The sequence below is a fragment of the Xenopus laevis genome, chromosome 5S (assembly GCF_017654675.1).
Source record: "Xenopus laevis strain J_2021 chromosome 5S, Xenopus_laevis_v10.1, whole genome shotgun sequence".
Taxonomy (NCBI): domain Eukaryota; kingdom Metazoa; phylum Chordata; class Amphibia; order Anura; family Pipidae; genus Xenopus; species Xenopus laevis.
The window spans coordinates 141,499,486-141,518,176 of NC_054380.1; the positions used below are offsets into that span (position 1 = coordinate 141,499,486).

Here is an 18,691-nt window from a genome sequence, read left to right on the forward strand (position 1 = left end):
GAAGGACACCAGCCAACAGATCTCATTATACTTCCAGCCTGCACTAAAGCATCACATGGAACTTACAGGCACAATGGACTAGTTACCGTTTTCATCTTCAATTTCTGTGGGACCTGTGAATACTCGATTTGTGACTTTCACTCTTCCACCGGGGCCATAATGGGGCCCATCAATCTTCCCTTCTTTGCAAAGTTTGGATAAGATTTGTGTAGGCTTCATTGGGTCCCTCCACATGTTGTACCCATGACTGAGAGAAGACAATGACATTAAGTTAAATATAATGGCAACATAGCCAGGTCTCTTCTCTAATAATGGCAGTTTCTCTATTTAGAATGATCATATTTCCAAGACAGCAGTCTTCATAGTCATCCATGATTCATCAATCTACATATTGAACAATCACTCTTATGACCATCCACCCATTATATGATGTACCTCTGTGTGTATGGCGGCCTTTAACTTAATCAAATATATTTCCCATCTAACAGAGCTGAGGCCAAAGACTCATGCACTGGCCAACACAACATACGTACATAGAATATGTTTGTGAGATACCACAAGTCGCCCTGTGCTTGCTGTAGTAACGGTTTTCCAGGTCGAGTTTGGTTTCTCCGATTAGATCATCTGTTCCCACCAGATCCCAGTCATAAATTGCAACCGTTAGCATGGACTCCATCGGGAAAGTGGCCTCAATATCAAAGGACCTGTGGAAGATAGCATGAAAATTTATAGTAATATCTGAGGTCCTCATACCATGAACTTTATACCTTTATTAGGTTAATTGTATACCATCCAATGTAAGAAACAAATATCTGTTTTTAACTGGAAATTTTCATTTTTAGTGGAAAAAATGCAGTTCCACTCTTTGCATTTGTACCTCCTCTGCACCCCTTACCCTGATCCCCCCTACTCTGATATTATCAGCCCCAAGAAGGCTACTATCATGTTTTTGTAGCATAAAGTCAGGGTGTGAGCTGTAGGACAAGGGCCGTGCTATGACATCAGAGGGTGCTTGGCCACCCAATTGGCCATTGGGTTTTCTCATTGACTATATGATGCCATAAGTCTTTGCCAGTAAAGGTATTCTTCTGTGCTAAGTGCAATCCTTCCAGTTAAATGAGGTCACGGGGGCCCTTTGAGTGCCATTAGTGAAACACTTTAAGACTCACTTTCCAAAGACGGGGTTTAGCTGCTTGGAGATGTAGTTTTCCTTATCTTTTATCTCTGTCTTTCCTAGTTTTATGACAATATATGGATCCGCTTTTCCATTGATATCAGCTGGATGAAGATCAGTGGCCTAGAAAAACGACTTGCGTTAATTTTCCTCATTAGAACATGGGGCCTTGACATTAGAGTTTGAGCTCAGCACAGTATAAAATCTTATTGACTTACCCTCACAACATAAACTCTGACCAACACATTCATTGGATCGTTGTTAGGGATTCCCTGAAACATGCCAAAGTTTGGGTCATATCCGGCTTCCTTTGTGACGTCTTCTGGCAAAGGAACTTTGTACACACACATGGAACCCTGAGATTAAATACATATGAAAAGGACTGTGAGACCAGCCAAATACCCAAATAGCGGTCACGTCAATGCAAAAAACTGATTATAAAATACATGTTCCTTAACATATTGAGGCGGTTCTTGCCTTTACTGCTTCAGTTATACCATGTGAAACCAAAAGGCAAAATGATTCAGACTTAGGGATGGCTGTATGGAACCAGTGGCATCAGTTGAAGGTAAATGCCTTGACAAAATACAACTACAAAACCTTATCTCAAAAGGCATGTGAGATACGTAAATGCATTAGGACTAAAGCTTCTGAAGAAAGGTGCCCCCAAAATGTGGAGCTATTTCTGGACCAGATAACCCAAGTCAATACTCACTTTAAACCTCCCAACAATTCTCTCTTCTTCGCTTACAGTATCATCATCATCGCCGATCTTCCCTCGTAACAAGTTAAACGTATGGAGCCAGTCCTCAAAGTTATCATAGTCATTCTCCAACTCCTTATTGGACACCTGAAATACAATTGTAAACAACCCATTATATTTTATGTTTGTTTGGTTCTTGATATTGACCACAAACCAAAGTCTGCCCGATAACCAGAGTCTCAATGGCACACCAGGTTGCAATAGTGATGCCTACTGACATATCACTGGTTGAATATTACTCTCAGTTGTACCTTTAACTCGTCGATTTTTTGCTTGTTCTTCTTCTCGGCCTGCTCGGTTTGTTGCTGCTGCTGCTTCTTGTTTTTCTTGTCTTCTTTGGGGGCTTTCACCTTTTCCTTATTCTTGGTGGGGCCCTTGTTGCCTTTCATGGGAGAATCATCAATTTTGATCTCTAATCACACGGCACAAGGTGGGTGGAATGGGAGATGAAGGAACTGACATGAAATACACAGTGATGTGCATGAAAGTTGACAGATAGTTTCATGGGTGGGTGGCCATGAGCCCCCCACTTCCACTATCACCTTCCACATGCATTCATTCTTCTCTTCTGTTGGGCAACACACTCTGGCATAATGAGACCTCATTAACCCCCAACAGAAACAATGGATGCATTATAGAAGCCTTTATACTTACCTCCAGTAAGAAAAACTTCAGCCGGAGTTTTCCAACAATATCTACTCAATGTTCTAAATATTACTGGAGTCATTGGTTGATGAACTTAAAATTCATGTCATAACTAGGGTCAATAGCTTGTGTCACATAGTGCCTGTTCCTTCTGAAAGTCAAGCTACCAGCACAAACAATTATTATATCAAACGACCCTCTCGGCAATGAGTCTACTACTAAATCCAACGGTTGTTAAGTAATGGGAAATATTCTATTTTAAGCGTTGGCCAGGCAGTTGGCCAGATGCCTTGGGAAGGCCTTGGGTTCCTACCCCTCCTAGTGGCTGTTGCGTATTTTTATTTAGCCTCTCAAGTGGTATTGTAAAGCATTGCAGATGTACATTATATAAATATATGGCTCTGCATAAATAAGGAGAAGCAGAATTGGTCTTTATTATGATTTTCCACTGTAAGTGAAGCCAACTTTCATAGCTTGATGCACGTGGACAAAGGAGGAACATGAGGATTGGGGAACACACACATGCTTTATCTATTGGCACACAGTAAACATGCGCACTGGGTTATAGGAAATAGATTTGACCCTGTAAATAATGTAATTAAAAGAGTTTAGCTAATTGGAGGGGGTAGTTTTGTGATTCTGTCCAAAAGACTTGAGTGCCATAAGAGTGAACTATTTTTGTGGAGCAGATTATTACCCATGAAGTTTAACCATTGAACTATTTGAATCTAATCCCTGTTTGGAGGACTGACCATACAATGGCCACACATACATATAACAAGCACAGTCACATCCCACCAAATTACCCTCTGCGATCTCCATCTCTTCCTTCTCCTCGGCTTCTGCAGCTGCTGCTTCCTGTTGGTGCAGTTGCTGAATGTGAGAAGCAGAGAAAATGAGTAAATCCAAGAAACACCATTATATGTCACAAAGTGTGAACAGGGGGTTGAAAAACCAGTGAATTGAGAAGACAATGTATTGAGTGGATGGGGTGGGTTAAGAAGTAAATTTATTGAGAGGATGGGTGGGTTGAGAAGACACTATATTGAGTGGGGTGGGGTTGAGAAGACAATGTAATAAGTGGAATGGGTGAATGGAGAAGACAATGTATTGAGTGGATGGGGTGGGTTGAGAAGAAAATTTATTGAGAGGATGGGTGGGTTGAGAAGACAATGTATCAAGTGGATGGGGTGGGTTGAGAAGAAAATTTATTGAGAGGATGGGTTGGTTGAGAAGACAATGTATCAAGTGGATGGGGGGTTTGAGAAGATAATGTATCAAGTGGATGGAGGGTTGAGGAGACAATGTATCAAGTGGATGGGGGGTTGAGGAGGCAATGTATCTATTGGATGGGGGGGTTGAGGAGGCAATGTATCAACCGGACGAGATGGGAATTGGATGGGTTGCAAAAGTTAATATTCCCACAAATCAAAGCTGATCTCACTGCACCACCACTTACCTCTTTCATAGTTTCAATGGAAGCAAAGTATTTGGACCACCAGTCCAACATGCTCTCATCTGGCTCCTCTTCCTCAATCTCTTCGACTCCTTTCTTCTTCTTCTTCTTCTTGTCTTTTTCTTCCTCGCTCTGCCAGACAGACAGACAGACAATGAGCCTTCTACCTGAGCTAATAAACTAATAGCAATCCCTTGTCTAACAAGATTCATTTGTAATGGATCATAGTAACATAGTAAATTAGGTTGAAAAAACACCAACAGAAATCTCCAAAATCTAAAGAGCAGAACTGAATTCTATAGAGCACATGAATGTAATTAAGTAGATAGGGAGAATCGCTATAAAGAACTTACCATGTCTACTTTAACCACCGCGTCAGAGTTCTGCCACATGGAAATGAAACAAAATGGGAACAGAAATAGATGGAATTTACTCACAGACAGCAAGACAAATGGACAATGCAACACAACAGTAACATCATTGGTAAGATGCACTTCTTAGTGTGTTTGCAACAAGGGATGGCGTAGAGCGGTTACAAGGGGTGGGACAAGGGAGACAACGCAACCTGTGGGTGGGGCCAAGACAATGAGATGGCACCTTACAGCAAGGTTTGTTAGAAAATGTAAGCAACCTTAATTTACATTATTCCTGCATCTAAAAAGGGTTCTATTGTTTATGTAAGTCCAGCTGAATAAAAACAGAACTCACAGATTCCAGTTTCACCATTGTCTCCATCTTCTTGACGGGCACTTCCGGCTCCATGTTGATAACTATTTCACCTGTGGTGCGAGAGTGGGGCCCTCCGTTTGTCATTGCAAAGTAGCCATTCATGAGTTTAGCTAGAAAGGGGGGGACAGGAAAGAGCAGAAGAGAGGACAGACTGAAGGTAAGAGGCAGAAGTCATTAGATAAAGGCAGAATACTGGAAATAGACAACATGAAGTTGGGTCAGAGGGAAACCCCATGAAACCCCTTGAAAGCGGAAACAACAAGACGTAAATGTTTTTCATCAAATGCAGAGAGAACTGCAATGGTTTATTTAGGACACAAGAAAATGGGTTACAAATGGATTTTTGCAAATGGATTGTATGCCACCTCACTAGGGGCTGAGGGACATAAAGATGCCACCTCATTACTCCTCCTTTATCTGCTGTTCTGCTACCAAAAATGACCATAATCCTAACTTTACCTAGAAATATTTATATTTTTAAATACATAATTTACATTCCTTATATAATTTCTCCTCTACTGAATTTGGTAGAAATTCTTGAAGAAATTCTCCTCTATTGAGGTTGGTGGAGAATTCAGATGGACAGGGAAAGATAAACTGATTTCACCATTCCATAAATTGATTAGAAATGAGAAAACTTGGTGCAGACAGTTGGATTAGAACAATATATACCATCTGAAGCAGTGGTATTCCTTATAGGAATTATTCCTGTAGAAACTGCCCTCTACTGAGGTTGGTGGAGAATGCAGATGGTCACCATTCCACAAATCTAGTGATGGGCGAATTTGCGGCACTTCGCCGTAAAATTCGCAACATTCGTGAAACGGCGGAAAATTGGTGAAACAACGCAGGCGTCTCGTTTTTGACGCCCGTTTTTTTCGAAAAAATTTTTTTTGACACCGGCGAATTTTTGCCGCGAATTTTCTCGGGCGCTTTGCGAATTCGCACCTGGCAAATAAATTCGCCCATCACTACACAAATCCATTGTAAGCTTAGAACAATTTATACCATCTAAAGCAGTGGTTTTCAGACTTTGAAAACCAACATTTGTTGAAAGCCTTAACTAGACAACAAATATATGAACACATTGCTATTTTAGCAATTCCATTTTTTTTTTTTCAAATATCAAGAATGGCAATTGAGTGTTCATCTATAATCTCCCATACTTAACATTCAAGGTGTGGTTATAGTATCTACAATTGTCAAAAAGCTTTCTTTGTTACATTTCTCAATAAATGTCCTTCAGGTCGGGCAACCTCAGCCTCAGCTCCACAGTTTATAAAAGGTCGGTATATGGAATCTTTGTCCCTTGCAGTGAAGGAGGACAATTCCTTTTTCAAGCAGACCTATACATGAATGAGAAATTCCAATATTAAATACCTGCTGTGTTCCACTGCTGGGAATTCTTATCTGGAGGCCGGTAAATGAACCTGCGTAAGGAGCTGACAGCATGGGAACCAACCAGAGTGTATCTGCCAAAGGCTCTGCAGTCTACAACTCGGATATTTAGTGGCGGGTGCAGTAACTCGTTCTCAGGGAGATCCTGGAAAGCAATTATGGACATCAGAGTATCATCTGCAAGGCTGGAATCTTCTGACCCCTTCTCCAGCTTGAATTCATTTGAGACATTGTATTTTTCCCCTACATATTATACTTGGCCTGCACAAATATTGCCTCCATAGTTTACATTTACTATAAACAAACTTTCAGAATATTGACAGTGGACTCTCATGTACATTCTAGGTGATGTCTCAATGTTCCACCATAAAATCTAAATAAATCAGTAACCCTGTAACAGTCCTCATTGCCTATTACTGTAAAGCCTCATTCAATGAAGACTGAATTATACACCCTGCCTCATTATATATCCTCATTAGTTACATTGTGTTCATCAACTCACCACTTCGAACCATTTGACCAAGGTGCTGAAATTCGGATTCTTCTTGTAGTTCTGTATGAGAGCAGACTGGACCCCCTTTCCGGCACACTCAATATCCACCCTTGGTCTATCAACCTGGGCTAGATTTACTCTCTTCAGGTCTCTCAGCCCCCAGAAAAGGACCTATAACAGAACATTAGAGTTTGCATTAGTACTTCATGTTGGACAACTACATTAAAACATCTAGAGACAGAATAATAGTGAAATGTTATACCTCTACTCTGTATTTGCTGAGCACTGGTCTGATTCCAAGAGGAACTGGAAGGATGGGTCCTCTGTCCATGTCTGTTGGTCCTTCAATCTGTGGAAGGTCAGACTTGCCTCCTGGTCCGATCTACAGGAGGAATAAGATGCCTGTTATTTATTTATGTGACTACCTTCACAAATTAGTCTCAAATAAGGAATGTCAAGCTTGGTGGCCTCAAGCATTTGCTTGTAAACTTTGGATATTTATTTTCACAGCACTTGGATGGTGCTGAGTTTGCTGTCATGAAATGAAAATATTCTTTCAGTACCTGGAGCAGTTCGAACGCTCCTAAGAGGTCCCCTGCGGTTGAGTTCCCTCGATATATCTGGTAGTATTCCAATTGTGGAGGAAAGCGAGGAGAGCAGTACCGCTCATCGGCCATTTTCACAACAGGTTTGGCAAACGTTCTCCCCATGAAATCAGCCTTCCCCTAAACAAATTTACAAATGTACAAATGTTACAGTTTTGAGTAAGAAATTCCATCTGCCGCTAACAACAAACATAACATGAGCCCAAGAGTAAAACACTTACTACTGTATCTTGATCATAAATTTCAATGACAATGATGGGAGGATCATCTCGCATCTCATGAGCTTCTCCGTAGAGCTCGATATTGTCAAACACCAACAACTGGTCCCAAGTGGGACAAAGGGTCTCATTCAGCACCTGGAAAACAAAACAAGGTTAAATAACAGTGTTAGTATAGGCTTTTAACTAAGTGTCTACATTCCATTACTATGCTGGAGCATTTGACCATTCATGATGGCTTTTTGGTGGAGATAAGCCTATTTTGCAGGATGGCTGGCAGTTTAAAGTGTAAGGTCACTAGCCAAATGCCTTTTGGAGCGGTCTCAACTGGGGTTTTATGTTGAGATAGCAAAGCTGTTGTTACTTGCCTCTGTGCATTGACTCTGAGTGTTGAAGAAGACACGGGCAAAGGGATCAGATAGCCCACTGCTGTCAGCGGCAAAAAGACTCCGGGATTGGTACATGTGGGCTCGTAACTGGAACACTTGTTTTTCTGGAAAACAAGTTGCATAAGAAACCATAATTATAAGTGTACTAATTAAATAAAACCTCAACCATTTCTGTTGCCAGTAATTGTGACATCACTTCAAACATGTTAAATACTGTGTGCTATAACCCTTATATGGAACTTAGCAAAAAATGAACATTCTAAGGCATTAGGAGAAAAGGGAAGAACTCTTACTGGTGTAGCTAAGGCTGATGGGTGGGAAGGACTGCAGGCCAGGCCCTTTAGCTGCTTTTATCTCCTCAAATCCACATGGAAGGCCACACAAGAAATCCCTGCGCTGCTTGCTAAGGCCCAACCACATGTAGACTTCCATCTTGGCTTGTACTGTCCAACCTGCGGGCCCAAAGCCTCTCTTGCCAGGCAGCTGGAGGCAATAGAAGGAGATCATGAAGAGCAACCAAAGCAGTGATCATATTAATTGCCATCAAATGTAAACCAGATAATATAAAAGACATAGAAGCCATTGAATGTCAACACATTGTACCTTAAGGAAGACACACTTGACTTTCCCACAGTCCTTTCCCGTCTCCTCATCTACAATCGAGTAGAGGATGTCTTTGGATGGGATGCGAGCGTATGCAATGCGCTTGTTGTTGGACATCATCCAGATGAAAACGTCAGGAATACTGTGCTGGGGCTGTTGGGAAAGAAACAATGAAGAACCTTCAACCATTACTACATCTGCTATCCTAGGCAATCAGATATGGGCCAGTGGTGATAGCAATATCAGTTTAATGGGAAGTTTATAGAGTGCCATTTGTTGTGTTATACCCATAAGCAGGTGTTTATCTAATAAAAGAATTGCTGCAGAAATAAAAGGGCTAAATCACCTCGTCTGCCAGGAAACGGAGCTTCTGGAGGAAATTCTGCACCAGCTTCAGTTTGTCCTTAATTGTGTTCTTTTTCACTTGGGACCTCATGGTCTTAGCTTGTGTCCCCATGTTCTCCTATTGGTTAAAACAATGTTGAGTTCTGAGTCCATCGCCAATCAACCTGCTCTCAAACCATCAAACATAAAGACCTTACCAGCTCCCGCATACAGGACTTCAGTCTCTCCCTGTCCAGTTTAGTCTGTCCATTCTGGTTCTGATCTTTGTTGGCCAATGTGACAAATCGGCTTAAAGAAAAAAATATATATATGTTGCATGGTTATAAAATGGCTATATTATCTGAACAATGGAGAACATCATCGTTTCTAGTACTCCATGAATGTGTGGCTCAGTGTAATGCTAGTGCCCTTCCCCTGGCGTGTCAAGCATCTGCCATCTCGGCACCCTCAGAGGATTCTGGCCACAGTTTATCTCAACAGAAAGTCTTCAACGTCATGGAAATCTACCAAGTTGTCCAGACAGGACTTTCAAACAGGCTTTGCTCCTATCTAAGGCTTCTAACATGGTGTGCTGCTTGTGGGCCATACTAAGCAAGTGTCAGGGAGCCGGGAGCTCCCTCCAGGGAGGTAGTCGGGATCAAGGAGGAAGCCTTCTTGCGGTGTCCAAGGGGTAAATCCGAAGAGTAGTCAGAATCCAGGCAAGAGTTCAGGGGCAGGCAGATAACAGCAATGTCCAAAGTCCAGGCAGGGGTCAAGGATAATAATCAGGATCAGGATAAGGAATATTAGCACACAGGGAACCCAGGAAATACTTAGGGCAAGGTTTCCTATACTTGGGCGCCATTCTGGCGTCTAAACAGGCTTTTTATTTGAATTTGGCGCCTTAGTGACGTCATTGACGTCCTTGCGCCGACGTCGGCGCACTGACGTCATCACGCCGGCGCCGCTTACCCACGTGGCGACCATGGGCGCCGCCATCTTGGGAGCGACGCCGGCAGGAGAGGACGCGCCGCCCGGAGCTCCTGGGCCTGCTCCGGGCGGCGATCGTCACAGTACCCCCCCCTTCACGGGGGGCCTCCGGACCACCAGGACTTGGCTTCTGGGGAAACTTGGAATGGAACTCCCTCACCAGACGAGGAGCATGGACATCAGAGTATCCTTCCCAGGAGCATTCTTCAGGGCCAAAGCCCTTCCACTTGATGAGGTACTGAAGAGACCCCCTGGAGATTCTGGAGTCAAGGATCTTCTCCACTTCATATTCTTGTTGACCATCCACAGAGATAGTAGGAGGAGGAGGCTGGACAACAGAAAAGCGGTTGGAGGTAGCGGGTTTCACCAAGGAGACATGAAACACGTTGGGAATTCGCATCTCAGGAGGAAGCTGAAGTCTGACAGCCACAGGATTGATCACCTCCAGGATGGAAAAAGGACCTACGAACCTCGGACCCAACTTAGGAGATGGTACCTTCAACCGAATGTTCCTGGAAGACAACCAGACTTTATCACCGACCTTGTAGGGAGGAGAGGGTCTACGTCTACGATCTGCAAACGTCTTAAGAACCAGAGCACTCTTCTCCAGATTGGACTTGGTTGCGGCCCAAATAGCGGACATGTGGGCTGCATGGTCATCAGCGGCCGGAACATCGGACAACACAAAGTCTTGTGGGAAGGCTTGAGGATGTTGACCATACACCGCCATAAATGGGGACCTTCCAGTGGAAGTGTGGCAGGCATTGTTATGAGCAAATTCCGCCCACGGGAGGAGATCAGACCAATCATCTTGACAAAGGGAAACGTGGTTCCTCAAGAACTGTTCCAGGGCTTGGTTGACACGTTCAGCTGCCCCATTCGTCTGCGGGTGGTATGCAGATGAAAACTGAAGGACAATTCCCAGGTCTTTGCATAGGGAACGCCAGAACTTGGCAGTAAACTGTGTGCCTCTATCGGAGACGATCTCCACCGGGAAACCATGCAGGCGGAAGATGTACTGGATAAATAGCTGGGACAACTCCACCGCAGAGGGCAACTTCTTCAGAGGGATGAAATGGGCCATTTTGGAGAAACGATCAATGACAACCCAGATCACCGTGTTCCCACAGGAGGGAGGAAGTTCGACAATGAAGTCCATGGATAGGTGGGTCCAGGGACGGGAAGGAACTGGCAAGGGCTGTAGTAACCCACTGGGGCGGGAGTGGCTTGACTTAGATGTGGCACAAACATTACAAGCAGCAACAAAGTCTTTCACATCTTTGCGGATATCAGGCCACCAGACCAGGCGTCGTAAGAGTTCAAGAGTTTTAGCTGGGCCAGGGTGTCCGGCTTGCCTGGAGCAATGGGTCTGTTGCAGGATAGGCAGACGCAGCTCAGGAGGAACAAATGCCATCCCAATGGGAGTACCGGAAGGAGCAGAAGACTGACCAGCCAGGATTTGGTCGGCAAACTGTGGATACAGGGAGGCAATAATCTTGACTGGAGGGATGATTGGCTCTTGTCTCTCAGGAGAGCGGTCCACCGGAGTGAAGCTACGAGACAAGGCATCGGCCTTCCGATTCTTGGAGCCTGGGCGATAAGTCAAGATAAAATTAAATCGAGAGAAGAAGAGAGCCCATCTTGCCTGTCTGGGGTTTAGCCTCTTGAGGGACTGGATGAACTCGAGATTTTTATGATCGGTGTAAATCTGAACAGGAATCAGAGAACCCTCCAAGAGGTGACGCCATTCTTCAAGGGCAAGTTTAACAGCCAAGAGTTCTCGGTTCCCGACATCGTAGTTCTGCTCTGCGGACGAGAACTTCTTGGAGAAATAAGCACAGGGGTGCAACTTCCCATCAGCGGGGTGTCTCTGAGACAGGATGGCTCCGGCTCCGACTTCAGAAGCATCAACTTCGATGCAGAAGGGTAGTTCAGGATTGGGGTGTCGGAGGACAGAAGCGGACGTGAAGGCCTCTTTCAAGGACTGAAAAGCATCAATGGCAGATGGAGGCCACAAGCTGGGTTTACCCCCTTTCCGGATGAGGGCCAGGATAGGTGCAATGCGGGAAGAGAACCCCCGGATGAACTGCCGATAGTAATTAGCAAATCCGATAAATCTCTGGATTGCCTTGGTACTCAGCGGAAGAGGCCACTCCTGGATGGCAGACACTTTCACGGGATCCATCTCAAATCCCTCAGGAGAGATAATGTATCCTAGGAAGGGGATCTTAGACACCTCGAAGACGCACTTCTCCAACTTGGCGAAGAGAGAGTTCTTCCTCAAACGAGAGAGTACCTCCTTCACCTGGGAGCGATGGCTTTCTAGGTCTTTAGAAAAGATCAGGATGTCGTCCAGGTACACGACTACGAACCTTCCTAGGAGATCCCGGAACACATCGTTAACAAACTCCTGGAAGACGGCAGGGGCATTGCAAAGGCCAAAGGGCATAACGAGATATTCATAGTGCCCGTCACGAGTGTTGAAAGCCGTCTTCCATTCATCACCCTCACGGATGCGAATGAGGTTGTACGCCCCACGGAGATCCAACTTAGTGAAGATTTTAGCCCCCTTCAATTGGTCAAAGAGTTCGGCAATCAAGGGCAAGGGATACCGGTTCTTAACCGTAATCTTATTAAGACCCCGGTAGTCGATGCAAGGACGAAGGCCTCCATCCTTCTTTTCCACGAAGAAGAATCCGGCCCCGGCAGGAGAGGTAGAAGGGCGAATAAACCCCCGCTGAAGATTTTCTTGGATATACTGCTTCATAGCAGTGGTCTCCGCTGGAGAGAGAGGATAAGTACGACCTCTAGGGGGCATGGTTCCAGGCAGGAGATCGACAGGACAATCGTATTGTCGATGTGGAGGAAGGAATTCTGCAGACTTCTTACAGAACACATCAGCGAATTCCTTGTAAAAGGGGGGTAGAGTCTTCAGATCAGACAAAGAGATATTCACCCTCCGGAGGGGTTCAGCAGGGAGACAGTGCTGCTGGCAAAATGAGCTCCAACGGGAAATCTGTCCTGCGGACCAATCAATGGAAGGATTATGCAGGCGCAGCCAAGGAAGACCCAACACAACTGGAACGGATGGGCAGGAAATAATTAGGAACGAAAGTCTTTCTTGTTCGGAGAGACGAGCCCTTCCAACCTGCATCGGTTCCTCCGGAGGAGAAGGGGGAGCTTGAGCAGCTGGAGTTTGCAAGAGAGGTCTCTGGAAGCGAGGTGCCAACACGGGTTGAAATCGTTTACAATGCTCCCTCTCTACTTGATGCTCTCTGAGACGAGTGTCCACCTTAATGGATAGTGCAATCAGATCTTCCAGCAGATCAGGGGATTCCCTGGAGACAAGATCATCTTTAATGCGAATAGACAGACCTTGATAGAATACGGCCTTATAGGCATCGTCATTCCAGGAAGTTTCAGCCATCAGAGTTCTAAAGTCAATAGCATAGTCACTGACACTGCGGTTTCCCTGTCGGAGTTGCAGGAGACGAGAAGGAGCATTAGTGACCCGACCCGGGGCATCAAACACAGTACGGAATGTTTGCAGAAAAGCCTTGGCATCAAAAGTCAGTGGAGAATTCTTCTCCCAAAGAGATGTTGCCCACTCAAGCGGTTTGCCCACCAAACGAGACATTACATACCCCACCTTGGAACGTTCATTGGGGAAGTGCGAGGGTTGAAACTCGAACTGGATCTGGCACTGTGTAGCAAAACCTCTGCAGGCCTGTGGGTCCCCACTGAAGCGAGGAGGAGGCGGAATACGAGGCTCACCAGACGAGGAACCTGTGTTAGGTGAGACGTCCGCCATGGGAGGATTTGCAGCCGCTTGGGAAGCAGGAGGCGCTGGAGGCACTCGGGAGAGAAGGGTATCGAGTGCCTGTGCAATGTGGTACTGCTGGGCTTCATATTCCTCCATGCGGGATGCCAGTCCGCGGAGCGCTCGTCCGACATCAGGCGTAGCTTCCTCAGTAGGATCCATGGCCCAAGTATAATGTCAGGGAGCCGGGAGCTCCCTCCAGGGAGGTAGTCGGGATCAAGGAGGAAGCCTTCTTGAGGGTGCAAGGTCGCGGTGTCCAAGGGGTAAATCCGAAGAGTAGTCAGAATCCAGGCAAGAGTTCAGGGGCAGGCAGATAACAGCAATGTCCAAAGTCCAGGCAGGGGTCAAGGATAATAATCAGGATCAGGATAAGGAATATTAGCACACAGGGAACCCAGGAAATACTTAGGGCAAGGTTTCCTATACTTGGGCGCCATTCTGGCGTCTAAACAGGCTTTTTATTTGAATTTGGCGCCTTAGTGACGTCATTGACGTCCTTGCGCCGACGTCGGCGAACTGACGTCATCACGCCGGCGCCGCTTACCCACGTGGCGACCATGGGCGCCGCCATCTTGGGAGCGACGCCGGCAGGAGAGGACGCGCCGCCCGGAGCTCCTGGGCCTGCTCCGGGCGGCGATCGTTACAGCAAGGTATAGGAACATCCTTGTGCAGGAGAATCCTGTAGTCAACACAGTGATGGTTGTTGTCAAAATAGGGGAGCAAGGCCAAAAACATGGAATATGCACCTTCCCCCCTCCTATATCAAACTCCTTACTGCCTGCTACTTTTTTATGGCTCTTTGTGAATACGGGCTTGAGCTGCCGTAGAGGCCTAATAATGTCCCACTAGTTCTAAGCAGATTTCCTACTGCTATTATAAGGATTAATGACCCCTTTGTGTTGTCTCTTAGTGCTGATCTGTTCCTCTTCCTCAGCCCCCTGTAATGCATCCTCATCCAAGTAGCAAGCATCACTATTAGAGAGCAGCAAGTGACTGTGGTTATTATTTCCATAAATCACAGATTCTTTCTGAGCACTGGGCCCATAATGATGATGGATAGAGCGGCTTCTCCTGCTGAATCATCTCTTCTTGTACAGTGAGAATTTCACTTGCAGAGCATTGACATGATTGATAGTTGGGCAGATGGTTGGGTTCCTGAGCAAGTGCCCATGCAAATATTAACAACTAATATATTACCAGCTTTCATTTGTTTCACAAACATCTGGTTATGGGATAATTAATGCAAGTCTGTTTTCCATGCTCCATGAACCATATTTTCCCCAGTGTAACCAACTGACTCATTCTGTTTCTCCCTGAATAATAATGTTTATACTCTGATTGGAAAACCAAGTTGCTCCCAGTCTAAATCATTCAGCCGACTGATCCCACACCTCATGGCTAATGCCCTAGAAAATTGTAATTATTAATACCATTGCACTGGGGATAAAGCTAGGCTTAAATGAGAACTTTGCCTTAAAATTTATTTTTAGTATAATGAAGACAGTGGTACTCTAATATAAGCTTTTTTCCCAATGGAGATTTGTATCACTGTCAAACTTACAAACAGCTGCTACTAAGTTCCTCTAGGACCCCTCGGAGCCGGCGCTCAGGGTAAGGCTTTTCCGTCTTTATCATCTCATGGACGTCATTCAACCCTTCCTCCTGTTGGACAGAAAGGGCAGAGTGACTACAGTTGCTATTCGCTTTCAGAGATCTTGTAGGTCAATAGTAGCTTTAGTAGATTAAATATCAAGCATTTAATCCTTAGCATAATATCTAAGACTACATGAGTGATATCACAATTGGTACTTTGTCTGTCATATAATGCAGGAAACTCAGGAAGACCTAGTTGGACAAGCGCTTTCTTATTCTTAGTTGGGGGTACATTATTCCTTAGGTCACATCAATGTCAATCAACAATCGTGGTTGTCAGACAATATTAGAAGCTGTAGCTCAAGAAGAGCTTGGAGAATGTAGGTTGGACTCATGTTCTTAAAATATAAAGTAGATGTGGGCACATTATTTCTTTTTCTGGATGAGTGATATCACAATTGCAGTAACTTTGGCTATCACATCATGGAAAAGACTGTAGCACAAGTTGGACAAAGCCTTTCATATTCTTATAAAGTTGGAGGGCAGTGTTTCCATATTCCTCATGAGGGATATCACAATTGATATTCTCCTCGAAGTTACAGTTCAAGAAGATCTTGGAGTCTGTAGGTTAATAATAATAATAATTTGGATAAGGGACCATAGCTAAGTATTTAACATGGAATTTCCACTATTTCTAGTATTGGATGAAGGTATTGGATGCCTCAGCATTTATTAGGACTGTAGGGGCTAAAGAAGCAACTATTGTAAGTTTTGACCCTATAAAACCCAGGTTGGACTGGTGCTGATGGACAGGCCTCATGGGCATCAGAACTGACCGGCCAGACAAAACACTACAGGTTGCAAATGTGCTGCCTATATATCAGCCTGCCCAATTTCTAGCAAGGTTAACAGATAGACATCAGTAGCTCGTCTTTGGGGTAGAAGGTCTGTAGATTCCTAAGCTGACACATGTCTGACTACAGACTGGCAATCAATTACAAGGGTCTTTTGTGCAGTCATGTCCTCTGAGTCTCCCCTTATCTTTCTCTCTTTAGCTTTGGGAATGAGATTGCTGTGCCATGACTTGCTGAAGGAAGAGGACAATTACTGACCAGCTTATCTGCGATCTTGTCCATAATGTTGGCATTGTACAGCCTCCTCCGCTGGTCCTGCCACCAGCTCTTAATGTAAATACAGGGCTTCTTATCAAAGAACGGCAGATGGAAGTAGTTCCTGTAGGAGCACAATCAATAAATTCAGAGGCCTGAGGAACATAATGTGTGTAGCACAAAGCCTGGCACTTTTTATTTTCAATAAATCCCATCAGTCACTGAACAGGTCACTGTCAACTAATATTTAAGGGTTTCAAGAATAAAAAAAACAACATATTCTAACTTAAAGAGACAGTACCATGACAATTTGCTACATTCCTGAGCTGGATAAAACAATTAACTATCAGTTATGGGGTGCTACGTGGGTAAACTGGATTAAACCAATACCTATCAGTTATGAGTGGCTTCATTGCGGGTGTTGAAGAGATTGATAACATTTCTCCATCTTCATCGGCCTCATCATCACTGGAATTCTGCAAGAGCTCTGTCTCATCCTCGACCCCATTGCCCCCTTCTTTCCTCTTCCTCAATGGTCTGGAGACTCCATCTATTTCATTGCCATAGTTGCCTAAAATGCACATTGTGTTAATCTTACCATTCACCTCTTTCTTTCTCTGCAAATATAATATCGTTCTGTTGTTTCACGTTTTGAATTTAATTTACTGTGTGTAAAATACATACCTATGGTGACCTCAAAGTTAATTGGCTTGTCCCCAATTTTCCGGTCAATCATGGTGGATTCCAGGAAAGCTCCAAAAAGGAAGAACTCTTCCATTTTCCCTGTGCAGTTCTGAGCAATGACAAGTAATGAAATACTGTAACACACACTCCAATATGCTGAGATTAACTCATATTATACAGTGGCACATGGCCATTAAATATATAGGTTTTTTTTAACAAGAAGCCACAGTAAAGTTTAGTGTTTTCTCTCTTAACACTAACATACATAAGATATCCTTGACAGACATGTCTTTGGTGAGGTGCAAATAGTAGAGGCTGCTCTGGGCCCTATTCACAGTAGGTTAAGTATAATCCAGCAACCGTAGGTAGAAAAACTGGTGGGGATGGCAAAAATAGTAGGAAACGGGCAAAATGTTGATATTTTGCAGAATGTTGGCTAGAAAATGCAGCTCTTCTGCACTTGCTCCCATCATCCTTTAACTTTAACAATCAGAAGGCAGCCATACCATGTGACAGTGGAGAGAAGAAAACACAATGGAGACAGAAAGCTAAGATGTCAACAGAAGAACATGATGGAGACAGTAGCTCAAGATGGAGACAGTAGGGCAAGATGGAGACAGTAGGACAAGATGGAGACAGTAGGGCAAGATGGTCACAGTAGGACAAGATGGAGACAGTAGGACAAGATGGAGACAGTAGGGCAAGATGGTGACAGTAGGACAAGATGGAGACAGTAGGGCAAGATGGTGACAGTAGGACAAGATGGAGACAGTAGGGCAAGATGGAGACAATAGGACAAGATGGAGACAGTAGGACAAGATGGAGACAGTAGGGCAAGATGGTGACAGTAGGGCAAGATGGAGACAGTAGGACAAGATGGAGACAGTAGTGCAAGATGGTGACAGTAGGACAATATGGGGACAGTAGGACAAAATGGAGACAGTAGCTCAAGATGGAGACAGTAGGACAAGATGGAGACAGTAGGGCAAGATGGTGATTGTAGGGCAAGATGGAGACAGTAGGGCAAGATGGAGACAGTAGGACAAGATGGAGACAGTAGGACAAGATGGAGGTATTAGGGTAACAGCTCTGGATATATGTATTTGTCATGTTGTCTCTTTTTATAATGGGAAAACTTGGTTCTAACATTTGGAACAAGGTATATCTAAAGAATTAAGACCATCACATTGTTCTTCTTACTTCCGTCACTGGTTGAGCTCCTTCAACTTGAACATCTGTGGAACTGGTGAGCTCTGGATTGCTTGTATCTAATATCTCAACAGCGAGACTCAACAACAACCTTGAACGGAAAGAGACGCCTTCTCCAAGCCCCTCGTTCAGATCTTGATGCTCATCCATGAGTGTGTAGTTCCGGGTGGAGCCATACATATTCACCCAGGCTGGGCCAAGAGTGGGAAGGAAACCTGCACATACAGAGGGGGTTAGAATGAGGGTTCAGCTGATCTGTCATGGTTCTTTGTGCTGGAAACCTAACCTAATGGACAGTAAATAGACACCACATCATCAATGGATTTCTATTAGCACCTTATTTGTTTCACTGGAGAGTGAAATGCTGAGTTCCACCTTCAAAACAAGTCTGTTAACATGAGAACACGCTCTTAAATGTTAAAATCAATTTAAAACTGGAAGTACAATATTAATGACCCCACTTCATAAAAGTGCACTGTTGGTGAAATG

General features: G+C 44.4%; 1 protein-coding gene across 13 annotated transcripts in view; it reads right to left on the reverse strand.

Annotated features, from left to right (window-relative positions):
* Positions 1-18,691, reverse strand: part of otof.S (otoferlin S homeolog) — an 89,808-nt gene that overhangs the window by 11,037 nt on the left and 60,080 nt on the right. For 5 of the 13 annotated variants that reach the window (XR_005961677.1, XM_041565141.1, XM_041565139.1 and 2 more), the window contains 25 exons: positions 18,194-18,417; positions 16,994-17,102; positions 16,700-16,880; positions 16,313-16,433; positions 15,169-15,269; positions 9,016-9,106; positions 8,820-8,936; positions 8,474-8,626; positions 8,164-8,353; positions 7,850-7,974; positions 7,485-7,619; positions 7,222-7,383; positions 6,921-7,040; positions 6,668-6,829; positions 6,148-6,310; positions 4,747-4,877; positions 4,392-4,421; positions 4,042-4,170; positions 3,389-3,455; positions 2,189-2,349; positions 1,890-2,024; positions 1,393-1,530; positions 1,170-1,297; positions 534-704; positions 87-247 (listed from right to left, as the gene is read on the reverse strand). Coding sequence is in view for 12 of the 13 variants with exons in the window: in XM_041565141.1 (XP_041421075.1) it covers positions 87-247; positions 534-704; positions 1,170-1,297; positions 1,393-1,530; positions 1,890-2,024; positions 2,189-2,349; positions 3,389-3,455; positions 4,042-4,170; positions 4,392-4,421; positions 4,747-4,877; positions 6,148-6,310; positions 6,668-6,829; positions 6,921-7,040; positions 7,222-7,383; positions 7,485-7,619; positions 7,850-7,974; positions 8,164-8,353; positions 8,474-8,626; positions 8,820-8,936; positions 9,016-9,106; positions 15,169-15,269; positions 16,313-16,433; positions 16,700-16,880; positions 16,994-17,102; positions 18,194-18,417 (3,405 nt within the window). In the remaining variant the exon portion in view is untranslated. The remainder of the gene's footprint in view (positions 1-86; positions 248-533; positions 705-1,169; positions 1,298-1,392; positions 1,531-1,889; positions 2,025-2,188; positions 2,350-3,388; positions 3,456-4,041; positions 4,171-4,391; positions 4,422-4,746; positions 4,878-6,147; positions 6,311-6,667; positions 6,830-6,920; positions 7,041-7,221; positions 7,384-7,484; positions 7,620-7,849; positions 7,975-8,163; positions 8,354-8,473; positions 8,627-8,819; positions 8,937-9,015; positions 9,107-15,168; positions 15,270-16,312; positions 16,434-16,699; positions 16,881-16,993; positions 17,103-18,193; positions 18,418-18,691) is intronic. The other 8 variants (XM_041565150.1, XM_041565147.1, XM_041565146.1 and 5 more) reach the window with 4 other exon arrangements.